Raw genomic sequence first — 23,090 nt, 5'->3', positions numbered from 1 at the left:
TTACTGAGTAATAGACGCTGTTTGGGCTACCTTTCGTCTGGCTCCTAACCTTGGACTTATCTGGCATGGGTGGCTCTAAAAGGGGCAATTTTTATTACTCCTATTCATGGGTGACTCTACTTGGATAATGTAGAAGCACTCACGAGAGCAAAATAACATTTGGATGGCACAATATAATTCAAAATGATATAGATAGCACGTAAAAGGGCACTCACATTGTAGATCGTTTGGGTTTTTGGCCTTCTCTGAAGGCTTCTTCAGGTCAGACTGGCCCTACCAAATGAGTCTGACGTGAAGAAGGCCGAAAGCTCAAACCATGTAGTAGTAGTAGTTTTAAGGGGAGGCGACCGACAGCTAAGGTCATTTGCGCCATAGGGGATGGACAGGAAAGGATGAAGGGTGGAGAGAAACCCGGCGTCGGCATTAGCCTACTCTTTACGAAAGGCGCCAAGGGGTCCGCAGTTTAACGTCCCATCCGACGGACGGCGTACTCACTCAAAGTGCCCTCCACAAAGCACCTCAAGTAGGGATCGAGATACCTCTGAAAAATATTCAACACCGCCGGGATTTGAACCCGCGCCCTCAGGGTGGGAAGCCAGTACGTTAGCCCCCGCACCATCTCGATCCCCCTCAAATCATATACAATGTGTGTGTACTTATACGTTCTATCTATATCATTTTGTGTTATATTGTGTCGTCTAATTATATTATATGTTAGATAATTAGCGGTTAACGACCTCAAACCTGCGCATGCCTGTTGATGGGGAATGTCTCGTCCACATACCACCAGGAGTTGTTCTGAAATTCATTTTTTTTTGTGGTCTACAAGCACGTGGGTATTAGCCTTCAGCCTACACTATTGCCATAATAGTTTTCATTTATTTCTTCCTCGTTCCATTTTTAGTTCTGTTTGTTTTTTGCTAACCTGATCTTTTCCACGCGCTCTCTTCTTTATAGAATATTATAATGATGTACCCAAATATTGTCTCCAAACCTCGAGAGCCATTTTTTCGTGTGATATCCTAGTGCTTTTGTGCACTCGACGGATCTTGCTCCAGCGGAATCTTTCCAATTTTTGAAGTTGCAATCCACCTTGAAAGTACGCCGATTTGAAGCTATTGATGACACCTAACAAAATCGTATCGCAGACTTAAGTCTATCCCGAAGGAAGCGTTCCAGGTGGCATTCCAGGCAGGCTGGAAATAACTCTGGGAGCGTTGTATTGGCGACCAAGGAATGTATTTTGAAGATTTAAGGTTAACCAATAAAATCAAGTGTTTATTCTTACCGTGTTTTCTTGTTTGAGCATACCTTGTTTGTTTACTTGTGTAGATGAGATAAAAAAGACGCAGACTGACTTAAGTTGTGTGTTTGTTCCAAAATCAGTGTGTCTAAAGATATATTTTACGATGGGGTGAAATTGCTTTCGCCTGGAATGTCGACAGAGACAAGGAAGGGACGAGGTGGCTGGAGCCGCGGAAGGGGAGGAGTAGAATTGTCTTACAATATTAGGGAAGAAAGGTCAAACAGGAGCAATGAAGCAATAGATCCTAGTCCATGCTACGAATGCTAGGCCTTTGCCTAGACATTTGTCGCATAGATATTCTCATTTAATGTCCGTGAATTTCACCTCTGCTTTGATCGTTTCAACCGTGCCTTGATGCTCGTAAAATTCATTATTTCCAAACAATCCTTCGCCGTTATTCCACAGCAGCCGATGTATCTTTATATCCATGCGTTTTTCTGGATTGGTCATAGTCAAGTGTGAGATTTAATGTGCGCGACCTTCTGAACGTCAATGGTGCGTTAAAATGGCCCGGACGACTCACGGGCACCTTCCCCCACTCTTCCGAGAGGTCCTGTGACAAGATGCCCGCTTCGAAATTGAGAATGATTGTGTTCTAAAGAGAATTTTTTGGGAATCGCGTAGTTGCTTACTGATTAGGTGAAGTGGAAATGTATTAATGAGCATTTAAATTCAAAAGAAATTGATGCTGTACATCGAGGCAAGTAAATTTGATAACTAAAGGTGAAATTCAATCATTCGACCTTTAATAGAAAATCTTACATTGGATGAGAGAGTCACGGGACGAATGGGGGCGTATTCAATGTCAACCGAGATAAATTAAAAGATTGAATGATTCTTCAATACCCTGGCCGAATATTAATGAAAGTTGTTAGGGATGGAAGTGCCTCTCGGAGCGGGCAGAAAAAATTGGACTTGGACTTATCAACCGTAAGTAGCCGATGATGATAAACATGATGGTGTGTCTAAGGGATCGCTCTGAGTTATTGCCATACCGATGTTTAGTCGAATCAGTTTTAAAATTCGTTTGTGAGTTTTCGTGGGTAAGCTCGTCAGTGATTCTGACCAAAAACGCTGTTCAATGGAGCACGCGGAAGAGACGCATTGGGGGGAGAAGGGAATTCCCGAGCCTAGCAACGGCGTACGAGGCCAGATCGTGAGCATTAGCGAGGACATCAATAAATAGTTGCAGTGTCCTTGAACGGAATTGGCTAATGGTTATTCTTTCGAAGTGTATGTCTACATATATTATCTATGGGAGGCCCGAATGCCCTTCTTGCCGCCGTGAGTTCGGCGAGCCGTTCGCCGTATTGCAGCAGTCGAGAGAGGCGGTACTGACACTACGAGTAGGGAATGACCCACTTACCGGAGCGACTCTCCGCACACAATGCACGGACGAAGGCTCCCGAGGGGGGATGTTGAAGGCAGAAGCTCTTCCTGCTGCTCTCTTCCGCATTGGTAAATATCTTCAAGACGACGACATTTTCGTAGGAATTCCACTGAGCTACTTCTCCTGCGAGGGAGCAGGCTGGAATGCCTGCGGAACTGTCGTCGGACAAGTTTGAACTACGCGGGAGAGTCCGAGAGGTCTTCTTAGTCTTCAGCAAGTCTGGATTGCTTCATCCACAAGGAGCACTGTTTGTTAGGGAATAATTTTTTTTCTTCGATTAGCGAAGCATTAAGTTCACATTTTTTAGACAAAGGGCCGGTGCGCGTTGATTGTAAGACCTTCGAAAAAACTCACCTTAGACTTCTCGTACGCTTCAAGTGTCACGTTTTTCACCGTGATTGATATCTTCCGAAGTCAGCCAATGAGTAGTCTTTTCTTCTCCGTTGGCGGCCATTTGTAACACGCTGACCTTTGGTTGATGTTTTTCTTTGCATCTGCTGTGTAAATGTGAAATGGAGTGTTGCGCTCTGAATGCTCGAAGCGGATTACTGTGGTTTATTGAATTATTATCTCGTTTATAACTGTTTCTCGTAACCTTGTGTGCCGTTTACGAGGGTGTTGTAATTATTGCCGCTCGTAACGCAAGAGCTTGGCGATTTGGACTTAAATTAGCCACCTTTCGTCTTGCGATAACTTTTTAAGATGTAATATGGCCCGTGTCTAACGAGTTACAAATTAAGTTGCGTCTCTTAAGTGAAGTATTAACATTGCGTCAAGTATGATCCAGGTTTTGGAGACAAATCATAGCGTTTGATACTCGGGCCGCCCGTTGAATGGGACGTTAAACAGCTGACCCCTTGGCGCCTTTCGTCAAGAGTAGGCTAATGTCGACGCCGGGTTTATTTTCCTCCCTTCCTCCTTTGCCATCCATCCCCTATTGTGTAAATGACCTTAGCTGTCGGTCGTCTCCCCTTAAACTACTACTACTACTTGATACTCGAAAAAATGGGAATTTATCTTTGGAGAATCCTAATTGACGTTCCTCGATGATACTGAGGTTGTGACGTACCAAGTCTCAGTAATTCCCAATTCCTCTGCATTAAAATTCAAATTCAGGATTCGGGACGAGGCAAAGGCGTCAAAATGTCTCCGTCTTCGAGGCTTACTGTTCTCAAATGCGACCGGAAATATTGTAGAATATCTTAGAGAACGGAGAAGATGTCCAGACGCACACTGAAACCTTGAAAAACTGTTTGTTTTTATTAAAAAAAAAGTTGGGCGCCTCTTCAAAAAAATACTACTCTTGCGATAGGAATGAATACAGCCGTGTCTCGCTTAGCGAACAGGCTGTGTTTCCCGGAGATTCGGCGCCAAGCGGATTTTCGTAAAACGATAAAATTAAAAAGAAATGCGGGGAATCAAGCAAAGTACATACATCGCACAAAGATTCATCAGTTTAATAGTAATCGAAAGTAAATATATTCCATTTTATCTGTTATGGATATCCTTACCTCACTCAGCCGTGAATATCCCCTCGGGGGGTAAGCTTTGGCTCACATTAATGCCTTGTGTTTAGGGTCACATATGATTCGATCGCCTGAAATTAATTCTCATAATCAGAATGTTTTCATTCCTCTAATCAAGAACTGCACTCAAGCGCATGTTTTTTTTCCGAATTGGCCGTGGGAGTTGCAATCGAACCCCTTTTAATCCTTTGTTCAAAGCGATAGTTCGATTAATTGAAGTTGGGCCTTGACTTACACGCTTACGCACACTTTCCCCATCGCTAAATCTTCAATAACAATGCGATACACAACAGAAGACGACAAGTTCAGTTCATTGGAAACCATCTTGATACTCAATCGACCGTCAGAGCCCAACGATTGTCGAACACGAGCCACATTGTTGTCGGTTTTACTGGTTGACGGCCGCCCAGAGAGCGTTGTTCGTCGTGAATCACTTCCCGGCCCTCCCCCTAAAGGCCTTCAACCACATCGAAACTCGTGAGTAGGGCAGAGCGGAGTCCCCAGAGCAAGCATCACGAATCACTTTGTTAGTCTCCTCTAGAGATTTTTTCAGTTTATCACAAATTGTAGGAATCGCGTAACGTTGCTCGATCGTCGATTCATTTTTTTTTCTTGACACGGTCGGCGCGCATAAGTTTACAATAACTGACGTCCTGCCGCTTCCACAGCTTGGAGAGCACTGAGACCGTTTTCGCGGCAAAGCTGAGCGTCCCCCTCACCTACTCTAAGTGGTTCAATCCCTCTCAGCCCACCCACCCAGCGGCGCGGGAAATTCAATTGAATTACTTTCGGAAAGCACCCTGTATGAGATGTGTCTCCGTGACGCCATCCCTTTTTTGGACACGCTTTCACGCTTCTTTTGTCCTCGATCTTTACGCTTTCCCTTGCGAATTTTGAGGACTTTCCCGTTTTCCATTCTTTTCTCTCTCTCATATTGCTCGACTTAAGAGACTGATATCCGTGTCGTAATGTCACGGATAAATATCCAACAAATAGCATTATTAATGCAACTGTTCTTCGTTCGACAACTGCTGCTGGATGTGTGGCGGGCGTCTGAGCCATCCCGAGTCGTGGCCGCGGAGGAGCGAACATCAGCATCAGGCCTGCGTTCACTCTGCTGCACGCGGTGATGTCACGGGAGTGATGATTTCGTTGTGCCGCGATTGAGCACTCGGACGGGAAAGATGAAGCGAATGGCCCTTGTGCGCAAAAGCGGTACTATGATTAACGAAAATGTGCTAAACGAGGTGTATTGGTAAACTTAAATTGTGAGTGTTGCATCTCAATTTAAAAACAACCACCAAAGTTCGTGAGTAAGATTCACGCTAAACAACGGTCGTTGGTTTGATAAGGCTCGCCGATGGACGAGGGTCCATCCATATCGCCCGCTCGCCGGCTTGAAAGACAAATCCAGCGGTGGACTCCATTCCCACGCTTACAATGAGACTTCGAGAGATGGGAGGCTGATTGCAAAAGTGATCCCTTTCATTCCATGTGATGTCTAGGGAAAGTGTTGCCTTACTTCCACGGCAATCAACCCGAAGGTCAGTTATGCTCGGCCAAGATAAGAGGGCACCCCGGAACTAAGCCCTACGTGGCCATGCTGTGCACCTTGAAGTTCTGTTCAACGAGAAATCTCACAGCTTGGTTTCCAAATTGGTTTGTCCTAAAAAAGTCACTCGAGATTTAAACCCGTGACGCTTTGGTTACTAGACCAACCGTCAACCCACTACTCCCACGCTCCGCTCGAAATAGTGTTAAAAATGAAAGGGAAAAGACTCCTGGGTTTCCAAGAGCGTTCTGACCACTCCACCGCCATTTTCCGTTGACGTCTGTGTGTGAGCCGGGTTAATTAGAAAATTATCATTTGGATCAAATGAGCAACCTAATATCATCTGGACCACATATTGAAGTCAAAAAGAATCCCCTTAATGAGCTAATAACCCAAGTTAAAAACGTGCTTAACGACTGCCCATCCCTCATTGATAAAAAAACTAAATTTAGACTTTCAGTATCAAATCCAATTTTACCTAGATTATATTGCTTACCTAAAGTCCACAAAGTTGGTCTCCCCCCTTGGACCCATTGTTTCAGGCATAGATGCTCCCACATATCTCATATCTAAGTGGCTGGTTTGTGAATTTAACAAATTGGTTTTCCCGAGCCCCCATTCTCTTAAAAATACCATAGATTTCGTATGCAAAACCAAAAGTCACAATTTCAGTCAAGGGGAAGTCATGGTATCTTTTAATTTTTCAAGCCTATTTCCAAGTGTACCAGTAGACATAGCAATCAACTCACTAAAAGTGTGGTTAGCGTCATTACAACTGGATCCCAAGTTAATAGACGAATATATCAGACTAACTAGCCTAGTAATGATCCGAAATTTCTTTCAATTCCAAGGAAAGTTTTATAAACAAGAATTTGGAACGGCGATGGGAAACCCCCTATCCCCATTCATAGCAAACGTATTTATGACCCACTTTGAGAAGGAGTTCAAAAATAAATACAGTTATTTCCCTTCCGTTTTTGTTAGATACGTGGATGATATTTTTGCAATTTTCGACACCCCTAAATATAACATAGATCAGTTTATCAATGACTTAAACAGTTTATTCCTATTGATTTTATTTACGTACGAATTAGAAAAGAATAACCAACTTCCATTCCTTGATCTGCTATTAACAAGAAATATTAAAATATCATACGACGTGTATCGCAAACCAACCCACACCAACAACTACATACATCATGATTCGTTTACACACATGGCAGTCACAAACTGGGCACCTTCCATGCTCTTGGACACAGATTAGTGAATATTCCATTGAATAGAAACAACTATTTCAAAGAGTTAAAGAACATCAAACTTATTGCTATTCAAAATGGCTTTAAAGAGTCGATTATTGATAACCTAGTAAAAAATCACATGCATCAAAACTAGTTCAAAACACAACCACCCTCACATAGCATAAAACCCCCTCGGTACATCAAACTGCCGTTCCACCCACAATTAACAAAAGGGCTGGGAAGGATTTTCAAAACCGTCGACACTAATATATCATTTAGCAGCAACAACAAACTAAAACATTTATTAGGTAACACTAAGGACAAAATCGACGCCTCAAACAAGTCCGACATTTACAAAATAAACTGCTCCTCCTGCGATTCAACTTACATCGGCCAGACGCGGAGGAATATTAAAACTAGATTCAAAGACCATATGGTTCATTACAGATAAGATAAATCGAGCATTGACCTACATTTACTCAAGGAAGACCATGAGACATCAGAAAAGGAACTGAAACTGATCCAACAGACTGCAAACCACCTTTTGGACGCATATGAAAGCATTTTCATGCACAAATTCAAAAATGTTGTTGTTAATAGCGATAAAGGGCCGATTCCATTCTCTCCACTTTCTTCCCTTTTGAAGTGACTTCTTCTCTAGTTTTCAAACATATTTCCGTTGGACTAAGGTCCACTCCCCCCCCCCCCCCCCACGTCCCCTTCATAATCCTAGTCAAGTCCGTGGTGCAAGGGCAAGTGAATTTCCCCTTGGAGTCTCAACCTTTTCGGCGTGGAGCGCAACAGAAGGCATCCAATCGATTCCGGTGTTTGAGAGCCGAGCTTCGTGTGCGCTTGGGGTGACTTCCCTCCACTTACTTCCACGCCCACCCACCACTTCCATCCCTCCCACCATCTCCCTCCCCCCCTCCTCCCCTCCCTCCTCTCGTGGGCGCCGCGGCGGATATTGGTGGCGGCCATTATGCCTGCGCCACCCGCCGCGGTCCCAATGACCTTTGCGTATCCCCCCCCCACCCACCCACCCATTGCTCCCATTGCCTCGTCTACATTACAGTCGCTCTTTAAACGCACACCTCATTCGAATGTAAATGTATACTTCCGGTAGTAGTGGTACTTAGTGGAGGCGACCGACAGCTGAGGTCATTTGCGCCATAGGGGATGGACAGGAAAGGATGAAGGGTGGAGAGAAACCCGGCGTGGGCATTAGCCTACTCTTTACGAAAGGCGCCTAGGGGTCCGCAGCTTAACGTCCCATCCGACGGACGGCGTACTCACTCAAAGTGCCCTCCGCAAAGCAACTCAAGTAGGGATCGAGATACCTCTGAAAAATATTCAACACCGCCCTCTGGGTGGGAAGCCAGTGCGTTAGCCCCCGCACCATCTCGATCCCCGTATACTTCCGTGAGAGTTATTTCGACATCTACATTTTAAACTTAAACAACACCACCACCGCACCCAATAAAGGATTTGAAAGCAAACGAGGAACGGCGCACGAGACGACTGATTCACTGAGTGAAGTGATTGTGACGTTCAAGTTGGGTACATTCTGACTTTAAACTTTGCACGGTGGAAAAGGAATACTTTATTCATATTTCTGTAGTTTGAAATGGTCATTTCCTTCCCCATAATTTCAATATCAAACACCAAAGTTACTTCTCTTCCCCGATGCTTAACGAAAAGGGGCATTTTTTACATTCTCAGTCTAAAAATATTATTATTGCATAGTACCCTACAAGCCACCAGTAGGGTGTGTGGCAGGGGATGAATGCACACCAGACTACTTTTGACCCTAAATACTTTTCCACCATAGCGCGATCGGACAACGTTCTCCTGATCCCTTATCGTTCGTGAAGACATTGACGTATCTGTTCTGCACTTAATCCATCTAATTTTAGTGTCATGATCTCTCCTACCGTAAAATGATGGGGATAATAATTTATTTTTAACATCACTATAAAAAAAGGCATCCTTCCAATTAATGCAAGAGCTTTAATCTGTGATTTAACCTTCGCTCCGTGAGTGATTCTAATATTTTGGATGGGCTACTCCGTTCATCGTAACAACGTTTTAAAAATCTAGCTCCTCTACGCTGCACGCGATCCAATTTGGCAATTAATCCAACTTCGTGAGGATCCCATTTATACTGGTAGCATATTCTAAATGAGGCCTAACCAGCGAATGATAGCATCTCTCTTTGACCTTTTCATCACATTTACCGAGTACTCTACTAATAAATCCTAATTTTTGTTAGCTTGTCCACATTTTACCCGAGAATGTGTTTCACCCAGGAGAGGTCGTGAGTGAGTGTAACGCCTAGGTATTTAATCGAGTGAAGATATTCCATTTCGGTGTCCCCAATGCAGTAGGCGTTCGGGAGGGAATACCTGTATGTAATAATAAAACCGACGGCGTGTTTAATTCACATGATAGCGGGGAAGGGGGGCAGTTCCTTTCCCTGTGCCGCATATAGTTTCCCAGGGAGATATTGTGCCCCTAAAAAACCAAACAGATTAGGTGAAGTTTATAGGTTGACGATGCCGAGATGCGTTCCCGGGAATCGAACCCAGGCCCTCTGCATGGTAGTTCAACGATCCACCCACTTGACAACCTCGCTTTTCTCCTGATGTACGTCTTCGGTGTTTTTTTGGTATTTCTGAATCGTCAGATGCACTGAAAATTCTCCTAGGCCATCCAATCACAATCATCGTCACTAAAGTCCACATTTCAATTCAACAGGCTGGATGCTGCATCACGACAATGCTCGGCCGCGAGTCTCGGGAGAAAAGATCAAAGGAGGGAAGTCAAAAAGGCTATTGCGAACCCTTAAAGGGTCCAAAGGGATGTTTGAGTCTTCTGATCGTAGCTCTGTCATTTGAATGTGTGATCTTCTGGCTTGTGAGAAAACTTGAAAATCCAACCCCTATGTGTCTTGGAATGGGAATTGCAAATGGAAGCCTTTTCAGGCCGGGACTCTTGGGGATAAATCCATCGTTCACGAAGTCCACAAGTCAATTCGAAGAAAATGATAACATGAGGATTATCTAGAACTTCTGCAATCGTTTCATCTCCCAGATGAGTACAATCTTGCTCATATTTTCGAAGAAGCGAATATTATTTCATTTTTTGGAATTGTTGTGACTATTTAGTGTAAGAAAAAAATAGTATTTTCCTTCTCAAAATACAGTGTAATTGTTTTTGTTATTCAGAGTTCAAATTAAATATATTTCAGACGCACAGATATAAATAAATGCATCAGCAATTCCAAAATGGAGTGAATAACTAATCCTAGCACTTGTCCATTTGATAATTTTTTTTATTTTACGACCGGGCTTCGATGTATTGCATCATCATCAGACCAAATGATGATGTAATGCATCGAAACCCGGTCGTAAAATAAAAATGTTACCAAGTAGAAAAGTGCTTCGATCAGTTATTCATTATGTTCGACTTCCACGACACCAAGCCTGAAGCTGCTCAATTTGTACCAAAGTAGAGGGTGTTTCTTTCTATTCCGCCACCTCCGGTGAGAACGTGTAACGTCGTGGGTAGTAGTGAAATGCACTTGCATGCAGAAGGTGCAGTGGTTCGAAGGGCCAAGCGTAGTCCAGAAGATGAAGTAACACCAGCAGATGATTTTATTGTCCCACATTTCCATTTTAATTAAATTAAAAATAGTGTGTGGTGATGAATTTTCGAAACGGGAGTAGATCACTCCGGAATTAAACCGGGAATTCCGAAATAAAAATGGAATAGTAGAATTGATTTTTATATTTCGGGCACTTGCCACCCTCGAACGTTTATATAATGATGAATAGTTTCCCTTGAGTGAATGCATTTTGTACTGATCTTGTATGTTTTGTCGAGATATCCCTTCCCGCAGGACCGAGGAGGACTGAATTAACATCTAACATCCCAGAACATTCTCTAGCGGTCTTTCGTTATCCCTTCTAGATCCACCCTGCGACCGAATTCGCGGGGTGGATCTTCATGCGGTCCGCTGCCATAGACAGGGCGCCACTCATCTATTCAAACTGCGGCGCCAGGTGTAGGGACCTCTACCATCACCTACCTAACCTATCACCCCCTCAAACACTAAACTCTGTCTCATCCATTACCCTTTCCACCTTTCATTTGTCCCGATTATTACATTCCGCTTCCTTTCCAAAGAAACTGCGGGAGATGCCGCAACAGTAACTTTTAATGGAGTCATCCGCTAATGTGCATTTCAATGCAACAATTTCAGAGTGTAAAAATCATTCGCCTTGACTGGGATTCGAAAAAAATTTCAGAGTTTAAGAGGACGCCTCGGTAGCTTAAGTGGCTAAAGCACTCGACCGGATATTGAGGGATCTGGGTTCGAATCCCAGTCAAGGCGAATGATTTTTACACTCTGAAATTTTTCCGCATCCTTATTCTCTCCGTCCTATGCTTTGTATTATATATTGAATTGAACAATCCTTTCCCTCACCGCATCATAGTATTATATATTGGATATTTTTTGGGCCGGAATAGATTTTCGTATTCTGGCTGAAGTTCTCTTTCAACAGCATGAAGGGAGGAAGTAATAAGTGGCAAAGAAATGGAGAAGAGTTCGACAAACTTTAATCATGACTTTCATCCTTCTTATTTTGATTTCTCAGGCTCGTCTTCCTTGCGTTTGACGGTCTGCTAAGCCGTGCGTTGTCCACTGAGGGACCCCGTGAACACCGGTGCATGTCAAAAGAGCTTGCAATGACCGCTTCACTTCACGATTGTGGGTTGTAATTACCCTTCCACCCGGAGCGCACCCCTTGAAACGCGGATTCCCCGAAAACGTGACCCCCACCTATACCCTCCCCCTTCGTCCCTTCATTCTTTCCTCCTCCTTGGACGTCACTTGCGACAAAGGGTGTGGGAGGTTGGATTGGAGGGGTTGGTAATAACAGTGAAGCGTCGCCGGCATGAAGGGTGGCTGTCAGATGCAGGGAGTGAGCAGTACGTGGCGTTTGGAGCGGGTGGAGGGGGGCAAGCGGGTCATATTGCGTCGGCAGTTTTTTGTTTCCTGTTGCTGGGAGCGGAAGGGGGTGTCGTCGTAAATGAGTTCTAAATTAGTTTTCAGGTGAAATAAAATTCAAAGCTGGTATCCTAGTAACATTCTCTGCCACACGTCCAGTGTCCATAATCGCGGCTATCATTACGTGCCACATGTGTGTATTTCATGTGGTCGCATGCAGAATTACGGTATTACGTGGTGAGAGCATGATGATGAAATGTCGAAAAAATGTTTTCGGCTCAATCGAAGTGATAATATTTAGTGTTCTTCTGAAAATGTTTTTGCGATTAATTCTCTGAGTTAATTTGAATGTGATTGCGCACCTGATTTCTAAACTGATGGCTCTTTTTTAAGCCTTTTAGCCTTATTTTTGTCAAAAATGGGAATATTATTTCGTAGCGTTTTTTTAGCAATGGACAAAAAATTTGTCCATCATTCTGTCAAACTCTCGGAAATAAAATGTCACGGTATTGTCGTACGAGTCGTGATTTCGGCGATTTATTCCCGTTGTGCTGCGATGTCTGATGAATGTCGATTTCATCCAGTCAATTTGCACGTTTATTTGAAATATATTGAAGGGACTAGTGTTTTTATAGGAAATATATTGACCGATACTGTGTTAAAGTTTTCCTCATTAATTTCTACGTGGATTTTCAAATGAAGGCGGCGTCAAAATTTGAATTAGACCCGCTGAAGGAATTTATGCTGTTAAACCGTGAGATCACTTGTGCCTTGAGGGATATAGGGTAATAATGAAAGTGCCTAAGGATATGTGAGTGCGCGTGCTCTAACTCTTACGTTTGTTTGTTAATGTGTGTTAAATATTCTTCAAGGAGGACAAAGTTACATTTGGCATTGCTTATAGCCTTCCCTTTGCCCTTACCCTGGAAGTCCCTCAGATAAATAAATATGCAGAGACGGGATAAGGCCCTGCTTCCATGGTTTTACGAAGCGGACGTGAGCAGCACGCGTAAGGAATCGTGTTTCCTAAGTAACTCGCGGAACAAACTGCACCCTAGGGTGTCAAGGTACGCTCTCTCTGTCGAGGGAGCGGGCATTCACTAACCTCCTGTGTTTGTGTTTCTATGCGTTAAGACATCTCCCAGGACAATGTGCAAATGGGCACTAAGTAGTCGGTGGGTTTTTGGAGAATCGTGCAGAAGTTTTCACTTGATTGACTCTAGCTTTTGTGTCATTAATGAATAGGATCACATTTCACAAAATAAATTTGTGATTTAAATGGCATAAGTGGGGCCAGTTCATTCTTTGCTTGGTTGGCTTACTTAACACAAGGTAAAAAGAGAATGTACGAGTAAAACTTATACATACTTATTATTGTAGACTCGTGCTCGGCATATTCGTGACTGCACAGCGGTGCAGAGTTTCGGTGAAGGAGTACTTTCATTGCTGTATCGAGCCAAAAGATAAAACGACGCCGGTGGGGGCAGGTTTTTGCGCATCGAGTGCATTGAAACATCTTCCCGGGTGCAGAAGCTGGGTTACGGAGGGTGAAGCAGGGACTGGAGCTGGCAGTTTCTGCATCGGCATCAACACCCCTCGATTCACCAAAAATGTGTGTGGCAGGGGGTGCAAGTACCAGGTGGGGAGGGTGAGTGATAAGGGAGAGGAATGGAAAAAGGAAAAAATATTCGCACAAAAATCTCAAATATTCTGCACATTAATAAACATCTTGGAGGAAAACTTAAATTAAAACAAGTATTATGTTCCCCAATTAAAATAGTTCTTTGTTGTACAAGAAAGGAGGGAATAAAAATGAATCTCAACTGTGTATAAGATAGACCTCTACCTTACCAAGAGGGGTACTGCAGAACCGGCAAGTAGGTAGGGGGAAGTGGTATTAATTCATGGACATGCGACTCATGGTCCCTGACCCTAAAGTTACTGATAGAAAATGTTGGTACCCCGCTCAATATTATAACGTTTATAAAGTGTAATAACTCGTATTACAAATCAACGCATGTTGTCAACCGTTGGCCTGTAGTCACGATGATGCTAGGTGCAAAGTTGTCGTAAAGTCAAATTTTCAACTAGAAGTTTCGGCATTTTGAACTTCAGAGTTGGAGGAGTCATGAAACGCGTTTTTCCTTGAATATACCACTTCTTTGAACACGAAAGGTGATCCAAACGTTTTTCCACAATTGTATTTATACTATTTCATGATCTAGGATGTGTGTTAGGCTTCCGAATTTCCTCATGAATGATCTGCATCGGTCAGAGTTCCCAATTACTCTCGATTTAAGCGTTATTCGTCGTGCCTTCTTAACTTCCCATTTCTCGCCGGCAGTTTTCGACATGTCTAATCTGTTACGTGGAAGATCTTATTCTGATATTCTCCCCATTAATATTTGACCAGAATGTTTCAATAACGTGCCAAATTTCAGCCCTTCTTAGGAAGAATAATTTTTTTCTTGCGAGAGGTCTGATTAAATCGTAAGACCATCCACGTCTTCCTTAAGACGGCCAGGATCCCGGCGAAGGTTCGCTGGAAGGCGCAAGGGTGCGAAAGTTGAGATTCGCCCAGGGATGATGACCTCGGAGAGAGAAAGGGCAGATGGCGGAAAACTCGCGGAGAAAGTCGAAAACAGGAGGAGTAGCTGCGACTTGGATTGGGCGACCGCGATTATAGAGAACTTGAGACGTTATGCTCTCCCCTTACACTTGGGCCTTTATTGCTCCCCCTAATTAAGCCGGGGCAGGAGGGGTGACGGATTGACTCCAGTCGCGGACTGGCAACAAAATCGAGTGTGTCCCTGTCACGTGATCGGGGGTGACGCGGGGGGTTGGCGTCACCCCATTCCTCGACTTCTCGCCCGCTCAAGTGCTTGCGTCACGCCTCCTTACCTCAGGCGGAGGCATCCCTCCCCCACACCGAGTATCGATCGAGTTCATTAATTGTCGATAGTTTCGAATGATGTTTGCCGTCGATAGTTTCGTTAAACTTTCGATCGCAATCAATTGAATTTATTTTGCGGTCCATTGTGGCAGTATTATTGTGAATTCTATCATGCAATGTTAGAATTTCTTAACTGAGGTTTTAGAGATTGCAATCATCGCTAAGGTCATTGCAAAATCATTGCGACAGGATTGATATAAGAATCAGTGAGGAAAAAACTAAAGTAACGAGCATATAAAAAAATTAGAAAGTTCACTTATGCGTAAAAGTTAAGGGGTGCATTAAAAATAAAAGTGCTTATGGTGAAGAGGCTTTTTACAAAAAAATATAATACATGGCGGTCATAAGTATATTTTACAGCAAACACTGGAGAAATACTATATGTAATATGTAGCGCAAAATTAAATTAATTAAACGGTTAGTGAGTTGTGTACGGCCAGGAAACTTGGTCGTATAGTTAAGAAGATAATCGTATAATGGAGGCACAAAAGACCTAAGTTATATTACTATCGGTGTCGACTTATAGGCGGAATTATCAGGTAACTGATTACATAACATATGACTTTTCGCAAAGTAGAGCCTCAAAATCATCGAATTCGCAACTAATGCTCTCGAAACTATTGCCTTGGTCATTACAATTTGTGCATTAGAATATGAAATTTCAATTTAGGCCAGCTTCCTCATTGGAAATTTAATTTACATCACATTATTCACCAAGAATACACTTGACAAATCGAGAAAGTTTGGAAACTGAAGATCTTCGTGTTTCCGATGATGGTAATATCAGTATGGTCATTGAGGATTGGGGTTTCCCGTGTTGTAATTCGGAGCAGGCGCACGGAATATCGCGAGTGCTAACTTCACGGCCGCTTTCTATAAGCCAGGCACCCAACTGGCGATGAAGTCAGAGGAGGAAAGATTAGGATTTTTCCGTTTTCCTGGTTTATTTAGATCGCCTAATATATTGGAGCGACGTACAATTTCAAAAATCTTTCCCGTCTCCCGTTCTCCCCTTCTTCGTACACTGTTCACCAGACCACCACCGGTGATTACCGAGATGTAATTTCGACTCACGGGGCGTTTTACAGCGGCCATTCTTCCGCTCATAATTGGGAGGATGGCAGCGTGCTCTTAACGCGTCCGTGACCCCTTATCCCAAGGACTGCCACTCCGGCGCCCCCCACCAATCCCTCCTGCGGCAACACAGGGGTTATGTCCCCTTCCCCACGACCCTGCTTGCCCGCCCCCGAGTCACCCTCAACCCCTGCTTGAATATCCATTCCCTTCCTCCTCCTGGGTACCTTGGGAGGAGGGGAGCGGAAGGCGGGGGGAGGGTAGCAAAGGGTCGATATCCTCACTCCACCCCTTTCCCTTCCATCTCTGTCGAGCCACCCCCTATGACCCCCCTCACTCTCCCACCCTTCCTCGTCCCCTCAAAATGTCCCACCCCAGCCCATTTCAGATCAGTGGCCTCAAACGGGCGGCCCATCGCAGTGCGGCCCTTTGCACCGACGAGAAAAGCAACCCTTTCCCTGGCCTCTATTTCACGCTTATGACTGCATGCCGGCCAGCCATCCTTGATTTCTTGTAAACTGGTAATGAGGAAACCTACGGGAGAAATATTTATATCCCTCCTCAGACTACAACCTTGACGTGATGGAAGGGCTTGTGCGTTCCAATGACCCCTAGAGCCGTGCTGGCGCGAGTAAAAATAATTGCTCCTGGTAGGGTCACCCATGCCAGATAGGTCGAATGTTAGGAGCCAGACGAAAGGTAGTCCACGCAGCGTCTGTTCCTCAGTGAGGCGGCTGCAATGGCGTTTGACCCCAGTGGGGCGGCCAGTAAGTGATGGTGTCACGTTAAAAACACTATTGAGGAAGGCAACGGGAAACCACCTCAACTACCATTCCCAAGATAAATATGATAGTCGCTAGAGAGATTTTGAGTCCTGGCAACTACGGGGCTCGGCCCAATCGGCCGTGTGTCGTGCCCGGTAGCGGGAGAGGCAAGGCTTCCGCGGTCGTCATCCCACGAAACCCTTGCAAGGGAAAACCAGCAACAGCATGACAGAAGACGCAGGAGAAGAAGACCAAATTAGTTAGAATAGGAACGTGGAATGTTAGGACAATGATGAGGACAGGGAAATTGGAGAATGTTAAGCGAGAGATGGAAAGGGGAAAAATAGATATTTTGGGTCTATGCCAGGTGAGATGGAAAGATAGCGGGGATTACTGGAGTGATAATTGTAGAATAATATGCAGCGGCGGGGACGAGAGCCAACGAGGGGTTGCCATATATATATATATATATATATATATATATATATATATATATATATATATATATATATATATATATATATATATATATATATATATATACCGACCGACGTGATGTTTTGCTTCGCCACATTTATGCGTCCCTTAATGAGGGAGCTATATTGGTGGTCGGCACAAGACTCTTTCCTTTTCAGATTATGGATTTACTTTTCCTAGAAATTCATGTTCCTCTTGGGAAGGGTCCGCTGGCGGTAACTTAAGAATACCAGAGAATTTCCCATCAGTACGTATATAATATTCCTCACGTGATTACGCATGTTTCTATACAGCATTATGCCACTCCATATCATAGTGAGACCGTGTCTCGACATTTACGACAACTGCAGTCAATAACTGATCACATTTCCAACAGTTACCGAGATAAACATTTTCGGGTGCGTTGAGCGCCATGGTATATAGAAGTGTATTCCTGGAAATCGTGGGGAATGTCCTTATTGTCGGTTAGCGAACAATCTGGTGGTGGGTCCCACTCCCACACTCCCATAGCCACCACCCATGGGAGTGTGGGAGTGTTTCTGGTTAAATCGGATGGATACCCATAGTTTGTGTGGTGGCAGACACGCTTTGAATGAGATTAGCTTTTTCGAGTGCCCATCGCATGTATTCATTTGCCGAAAATTGGAAGAGAACGTGTTTGTTTTATCTCTTGGTTTCCGACCATCTTACGATATCGGAGAGATGCCGGTTATGTCTCTCTGTTCTTTGTTGAACTCTCATTCTGCCTTCCTTTTGGCAATCGTAAGAAGAAGTAAAGAGTAGATAGATAGAGGTCTTTATTTGGGCGAAATTGAGACCAAATGGTCCCTTCTTCCATTTAACCCATCGTCGTATACATTATATTAGGCATTAAACTTATAGTTACATACATATAGTATGTACACATAAAGACATATAAACAGACATTAGTTCATTTAGCACAGATTTTCACATCGAAAAGAAAAAAGTATATATATATATATATATATATATATATATATATATATATATATATATATATATATATATATACAAATATATAAAAACACAGATGTAGATTTTTAGAATATAGAGACACAAAGAAAGGACACTCACAATTTGTTATTTTTACGTTTCGACAGCACGCCTGTCGTCTTCAGAATGATTCTGAAGACGACAGCCGTGCTGTCGAAACGTAAAAATAACAAATTGTGAGTGTCCTTTCTTTGTGTCTCTATATTCTAAAAATCTACATCTGTGTTTTTATATATTTGTGTGTCGCCGAAGAGCGTTCCATTTCGAAGATATTATATATATATATATATATATATATATATATATATATATATATATACATACATACATATATATATATATATATATATATATATATATATACACTCACACACACACATACATACATTTATGCATACACATACCTACACATATACATACATATCCACACACACATACATTTACACATACACACATAAACATACATGCATGCATACACATACATAAATACATACATAATTACGCACATATACACCCTTACATACATACATATACATATATAAATTAAGAATACACCTACACATACTCAAATAAAAATGACAGTGAAGATAGAGTACAATAAAAGGAGGAAAGTCAAATCAAAGGATGAGGTTTGTGGGAAAAGCTAGGGAGAGCGTGGCATTGCTCAACTAGTAAAAACCCACGCAGGAAAAACACCCACGAAGAGAAGGGGGTTGTGAAAAACCTGCGAAAACCCTATTAATTAGAGGAAAGATACATGTACATTGTAACAATCATTTTTACATAGTACACATATTATTAAGTTACTGAAATTGAATTGGAGAAATTAAATACTAATAAAAAGAGAGTCTAGTGGAGAAAGGAAGCGGTGACAGGTAGAAGTTAAACTCCGAACTTATTGTTCAGAAATATCTTTGATGAAACACAAGGAAATACGTAATCTTAGCGAACCTTTGATTTTAGGAAAATTTGGGTATCAGAAGGTGAATTAGTAAGTTTCATTTCCTATGACTCTCCCAGTTAGATTACCTTTTTGCTTTTGCTTTTTCATTTGCTTTTGCTGATTAGATTAGGCATTTTGTAGGCCTGTACCTCAAGGATTCTGAAGTGTTTAGGTTTTAATTTAGCGGATTGTTAATTAAATTTTAAATTGAAATAATGAAAGGCACGTCTGATTAGCTCTCTCTGCTCAGGTGATGTGCTGAGCAAATTAAACAGGATGGTGATCTAACATCCCCCGCCACACGCCCTAGCGGAGGCTTGCGGGGAATTATGTAGATGTGGATGAATACCGAGTAGAAGAAATGGAAAAGTGTTTATGTAGTTGGGAGAGCGAGATGGGGTCGTTAAGAATCTCGAAGGAGGATGAAAATGGAATGGGAAGGGTGTTGAGTCTCATGGATAATAAAATCGAAGGTTGCCTTGAAGTGGATATTGTTGGATTGGCGATTAGGGGGGGGGGGGAGGGGGGGGGGGTACAGGAAGAATGAAGTGTGCTTGTACCTCTGTAAATGCAATGATAGAAATTTTTCTACAGGGACGCATTCACGTGTAATATTTTTCGAGGGGTTTTTCAAAACTTAATGCTAACCATTTTCGCCGGTTCACATGAATCGCTAGAACTTGAAAACAACTTGATTAAGCCATGACGTAAGTTCAAGTTGTCTCTCATTCGCTAACCATGACTTCCACGTTCAGGCAATCAATAATGCTTTCTCATTCGTAGCTCAGGCCAATGGGAGCACTCTGTCAGTTGATTGGTGTTTATTTGTGCACGTACTGAAGAGTTGGCAATTTGTAATCCATTTCAAAACTAGAAATTGATTTAGTTGGTTCACTCAATTCTAAGGAATGTTGCTCGTTAACTACTTTCATCCAATCGTGGGTCGTGCGATTTTCGGTCTCCCACGGCCGAACGAGCCGCAATCACGCGTGATTCGAGGACTCAGGGGGCTCTTCCGTGCTCGTCATTGACTCTTTGATAACTGAGCGACTGATGCTGAAAAGATGAAAATTTCGCGTTACGTCCGACTCGTAAGGCGCATTGCGTTAACGGACCCGTTACCGCGCATACGCTCAACTTCAAATGAATTTGCGTTTCTCTTCTGTTTATATTTCTACCCGAAGTTCTTAAATTCAATGCAAAGCGGCCGTACTCCATCGTAGTGAACAATAATACCGTCGTAGGTGGATATTTTAGCGCCCAGATTTTATCGTTCCTCAGGGGTTCATTCTAGGGCCCTCTTAGTTTTCCGTTGAGCCCACCGCCGCGCTCCTTGCCCATTCCGCCATTAATGAGAAAACAGTGGACTGCCGGAGCCCTTTCCATTCCATTTTGACTCTTTCACCGCCATGTGCGCAACCCCTCCCCATCGGATATCTATTAATATTGTCCGCGCAATATTACATTTCAGTCCTCTTATTCATTCTTCACTCCATCTCAGCCTTTCTCTCCTCCGCTCCCTTCCCCCCCCCCTCTCCCCTTTTCCTCTCCTTTACTCCCTTGTTCTCCCCTCTAGCCCAGTGCGGTGTTTGGTACGTAATATTCTCAATTCCGACATTATTGCACGAATCTGCCGCTCTTGATCTGCGCAATTACCGTTGTCTCCTTCGGGTCGAGTGCACTTAATAGATGAAACTAAAACATTTTCTAATGCTTCCACATTATTTAAGGATTGTTGCCAATTACTTATCTGTTAAATGAGCCATATTTCTCAAATATCGACAATGTGTCGATGACCAGGCAGCATGTATTAATTGTTTGCAATACATTTGCCAATAGTTATCTTATTTTTCAGTAGTCATAGACTGCCTTAGTGATATTACAAGCCAAACTAATATATAGAATTTAAAAATATCAACAAATGTATTTATGTTTCAATTTCCAAGTAATAAAGTGTCTTCTTACTGTCGAGTATAAAAAAAATTTTACTATTAAAAATTTATTTATTTCGTCGTAAGATCAACGTGGATGCAAACATGACCAAAGTCCATAGTCTTCATTTTTGGATGCTTTTGCTTTGGGTTTCCTCCATCACATGTCATTTAATGTCGGGTGATAATTGGTGATTGATATTTGAGAACGTGGGGAACACCTGAGTGATTCGAAACACCCCTCTGTTGAGAGGAAGAATGCCATTTATCAGAAGAGGTTAATAAATGGGTGGAAGTATGTAAAGTGTGCGTGGTATGTGCAATAAATACGTGAACTGGTGCAATCTGGCGGACTATAGCCCCAATCGGTTTTTCTTGCATTCGTGGCTCGGAGGACTCGTTTTATAATTTTCGAATGAATTGTTTTATTATAATTAAGGCGAAGAGTTTCAATGACTATGAAGGATTTTCATTGTGGCGTTTTTGCAGTCCGTCACGTGATTTGTGATTGGAATGAGTTTCAAATTGGAATGTTTGTTCCCGTAGGATGGGCGCAGAGGAGCAGCGGAGGCGTCCGGTCCCTGAGCACGCAGAGCGAGGCGGAGCCCAAGGATTACCACTCCATCATCAAGGACACGGAGAAGGGCACCGGTAAGCCGTGATTCATTCATTCATTCGTTCGTTCATTCATCTCGGCGAGGGTTTCCATTCTTCTTGCGTGTGCGTTCCTTTGTCTGAATGTGTTCACACTATGGTGGACCATCGTAGACCATACTCTCAAGTAACGTCTTAGTGAGAGCTGTGACCATCCGATGATATGTCTAGATTCTTTCCAAACGCCAAAATTTAGGAAATAGTATGGCATTAATTAAATCGTGAAGTTTTAAATAATGATTTCATTCCAGATACATTAAATAATATGAATTCGAGTTAATGTAAATCATATAAATTCCTCAATCAATTGCGTTTTAATATTCTTCCTGCGAAATTGTAGAATGAATATAGAATATAGTGAAGCCGAAGGCCTTTTCTGAAGTCATAATTTGCCTGTTCCCTTCTTTTCGGCTCCTATTTCTATTTTCGTAATGTACAAGTGAGTGTCATTTGCCGCTCAACATCCATTCACCCTTCATCCTCTCCATGTCTTCCACCCAAACTCCCCCCCACACCGCCATGCATTGGGCGTCTTTTTTTGATTCTCTCTCTCCGTCCTCATTTTTCCGACCCTCCCTCACACCGACTTCCCAAAAGCCTACGTCTACTTTCTTGCCTCGGCGACCAAGCTTCAGACGCGGGCCGAACTATGTCCAATAGGTATTCAAGTTTTCACTGATGCATGCTCTTGCGGATTCATGATTTTATACTTCGAAAACATTTAGCACGATATTCTGCGATTCACCAATCCAACTAATTAGGTGTTCGTGGATAATTTGTTTTAGCTCTAACCCCTAAAAGCAGAATAATCCTGTTTGGTTTCACTGTTTCGTCTTCTGCTCTCGCTCTTAAATAAAAAAATAGCATTAATATACCACACACAACTATTGAAATTGTAATTTTAACGTTTTTCCGTCAGCTTTAAGGGTGACGTTTAATCTGTTGTTATTCCATCGATTTCAACTCATTTTCTCATAGATTTATTATAAAGGGAATTCATTGTGCATCAAAGGAAGGGAGAGTGGCCCTTTCGGTAAAAGCCTCTGTACTTAACGCCGATCTTCTTTTGCTGTCCTTAGAATAGGATAGACGTTTAATCTTGTTAGTGAATATCACTTTTATCGCAAAGGAACAGAAATACATTCATACAATTTTAGTATCACAGCAGATCTTTTCTCTTTTTTAAATAGAATTATTGTTGAATGGAACCATCTGCCTGGAGGTTTGTTTGAGCCCTTTCCATCCAATTTTAGGAGT

At 42.8% G+C, this 23,090-nt stretch overlaps 1 protein-coding gene across 1 annotated transcript in view; it reads left to right on the top strand.

Annotated features, from left to right (window-relative positions):
• The window catches only part of Trap1 (TNF receptor associated protein 1), a 531,360-nt gene that overhangs the window by 74,568 nt on the left and 433,702 nt on the right, over window positions 1-23,090 (top strand). The window contains exon 2 of the mRNA XM_071596655.1: window positions 21,726-21,830. Coding sequence (XP_071452756.1) covers window positions 21,726-21,830 — 105 coding nt within the window. The remainder of the gene's footprint in view (window positions 1-21,725; window positions 21,831-23,090) is intronic.

The sequence above is a fragment of the Hetaerina americana genome, unplaced genomic scaffold (assembly GCF_022747635.1).
Source record: "Hetaerina americana unplaced genomic scaffold, ioHetAmer1.1.p SCAF_8, whole genome shotgun sequence".
Taxonomy (NCBI): Eukaryota; Metazoa; Arthropoda; class Insecta; order Odonata; family Calopterygidae; genus Hetaerina; species Hetaerina americana.
This window is presented reverse-complemented; position numbering and strand designations above follow the sequence as displayed.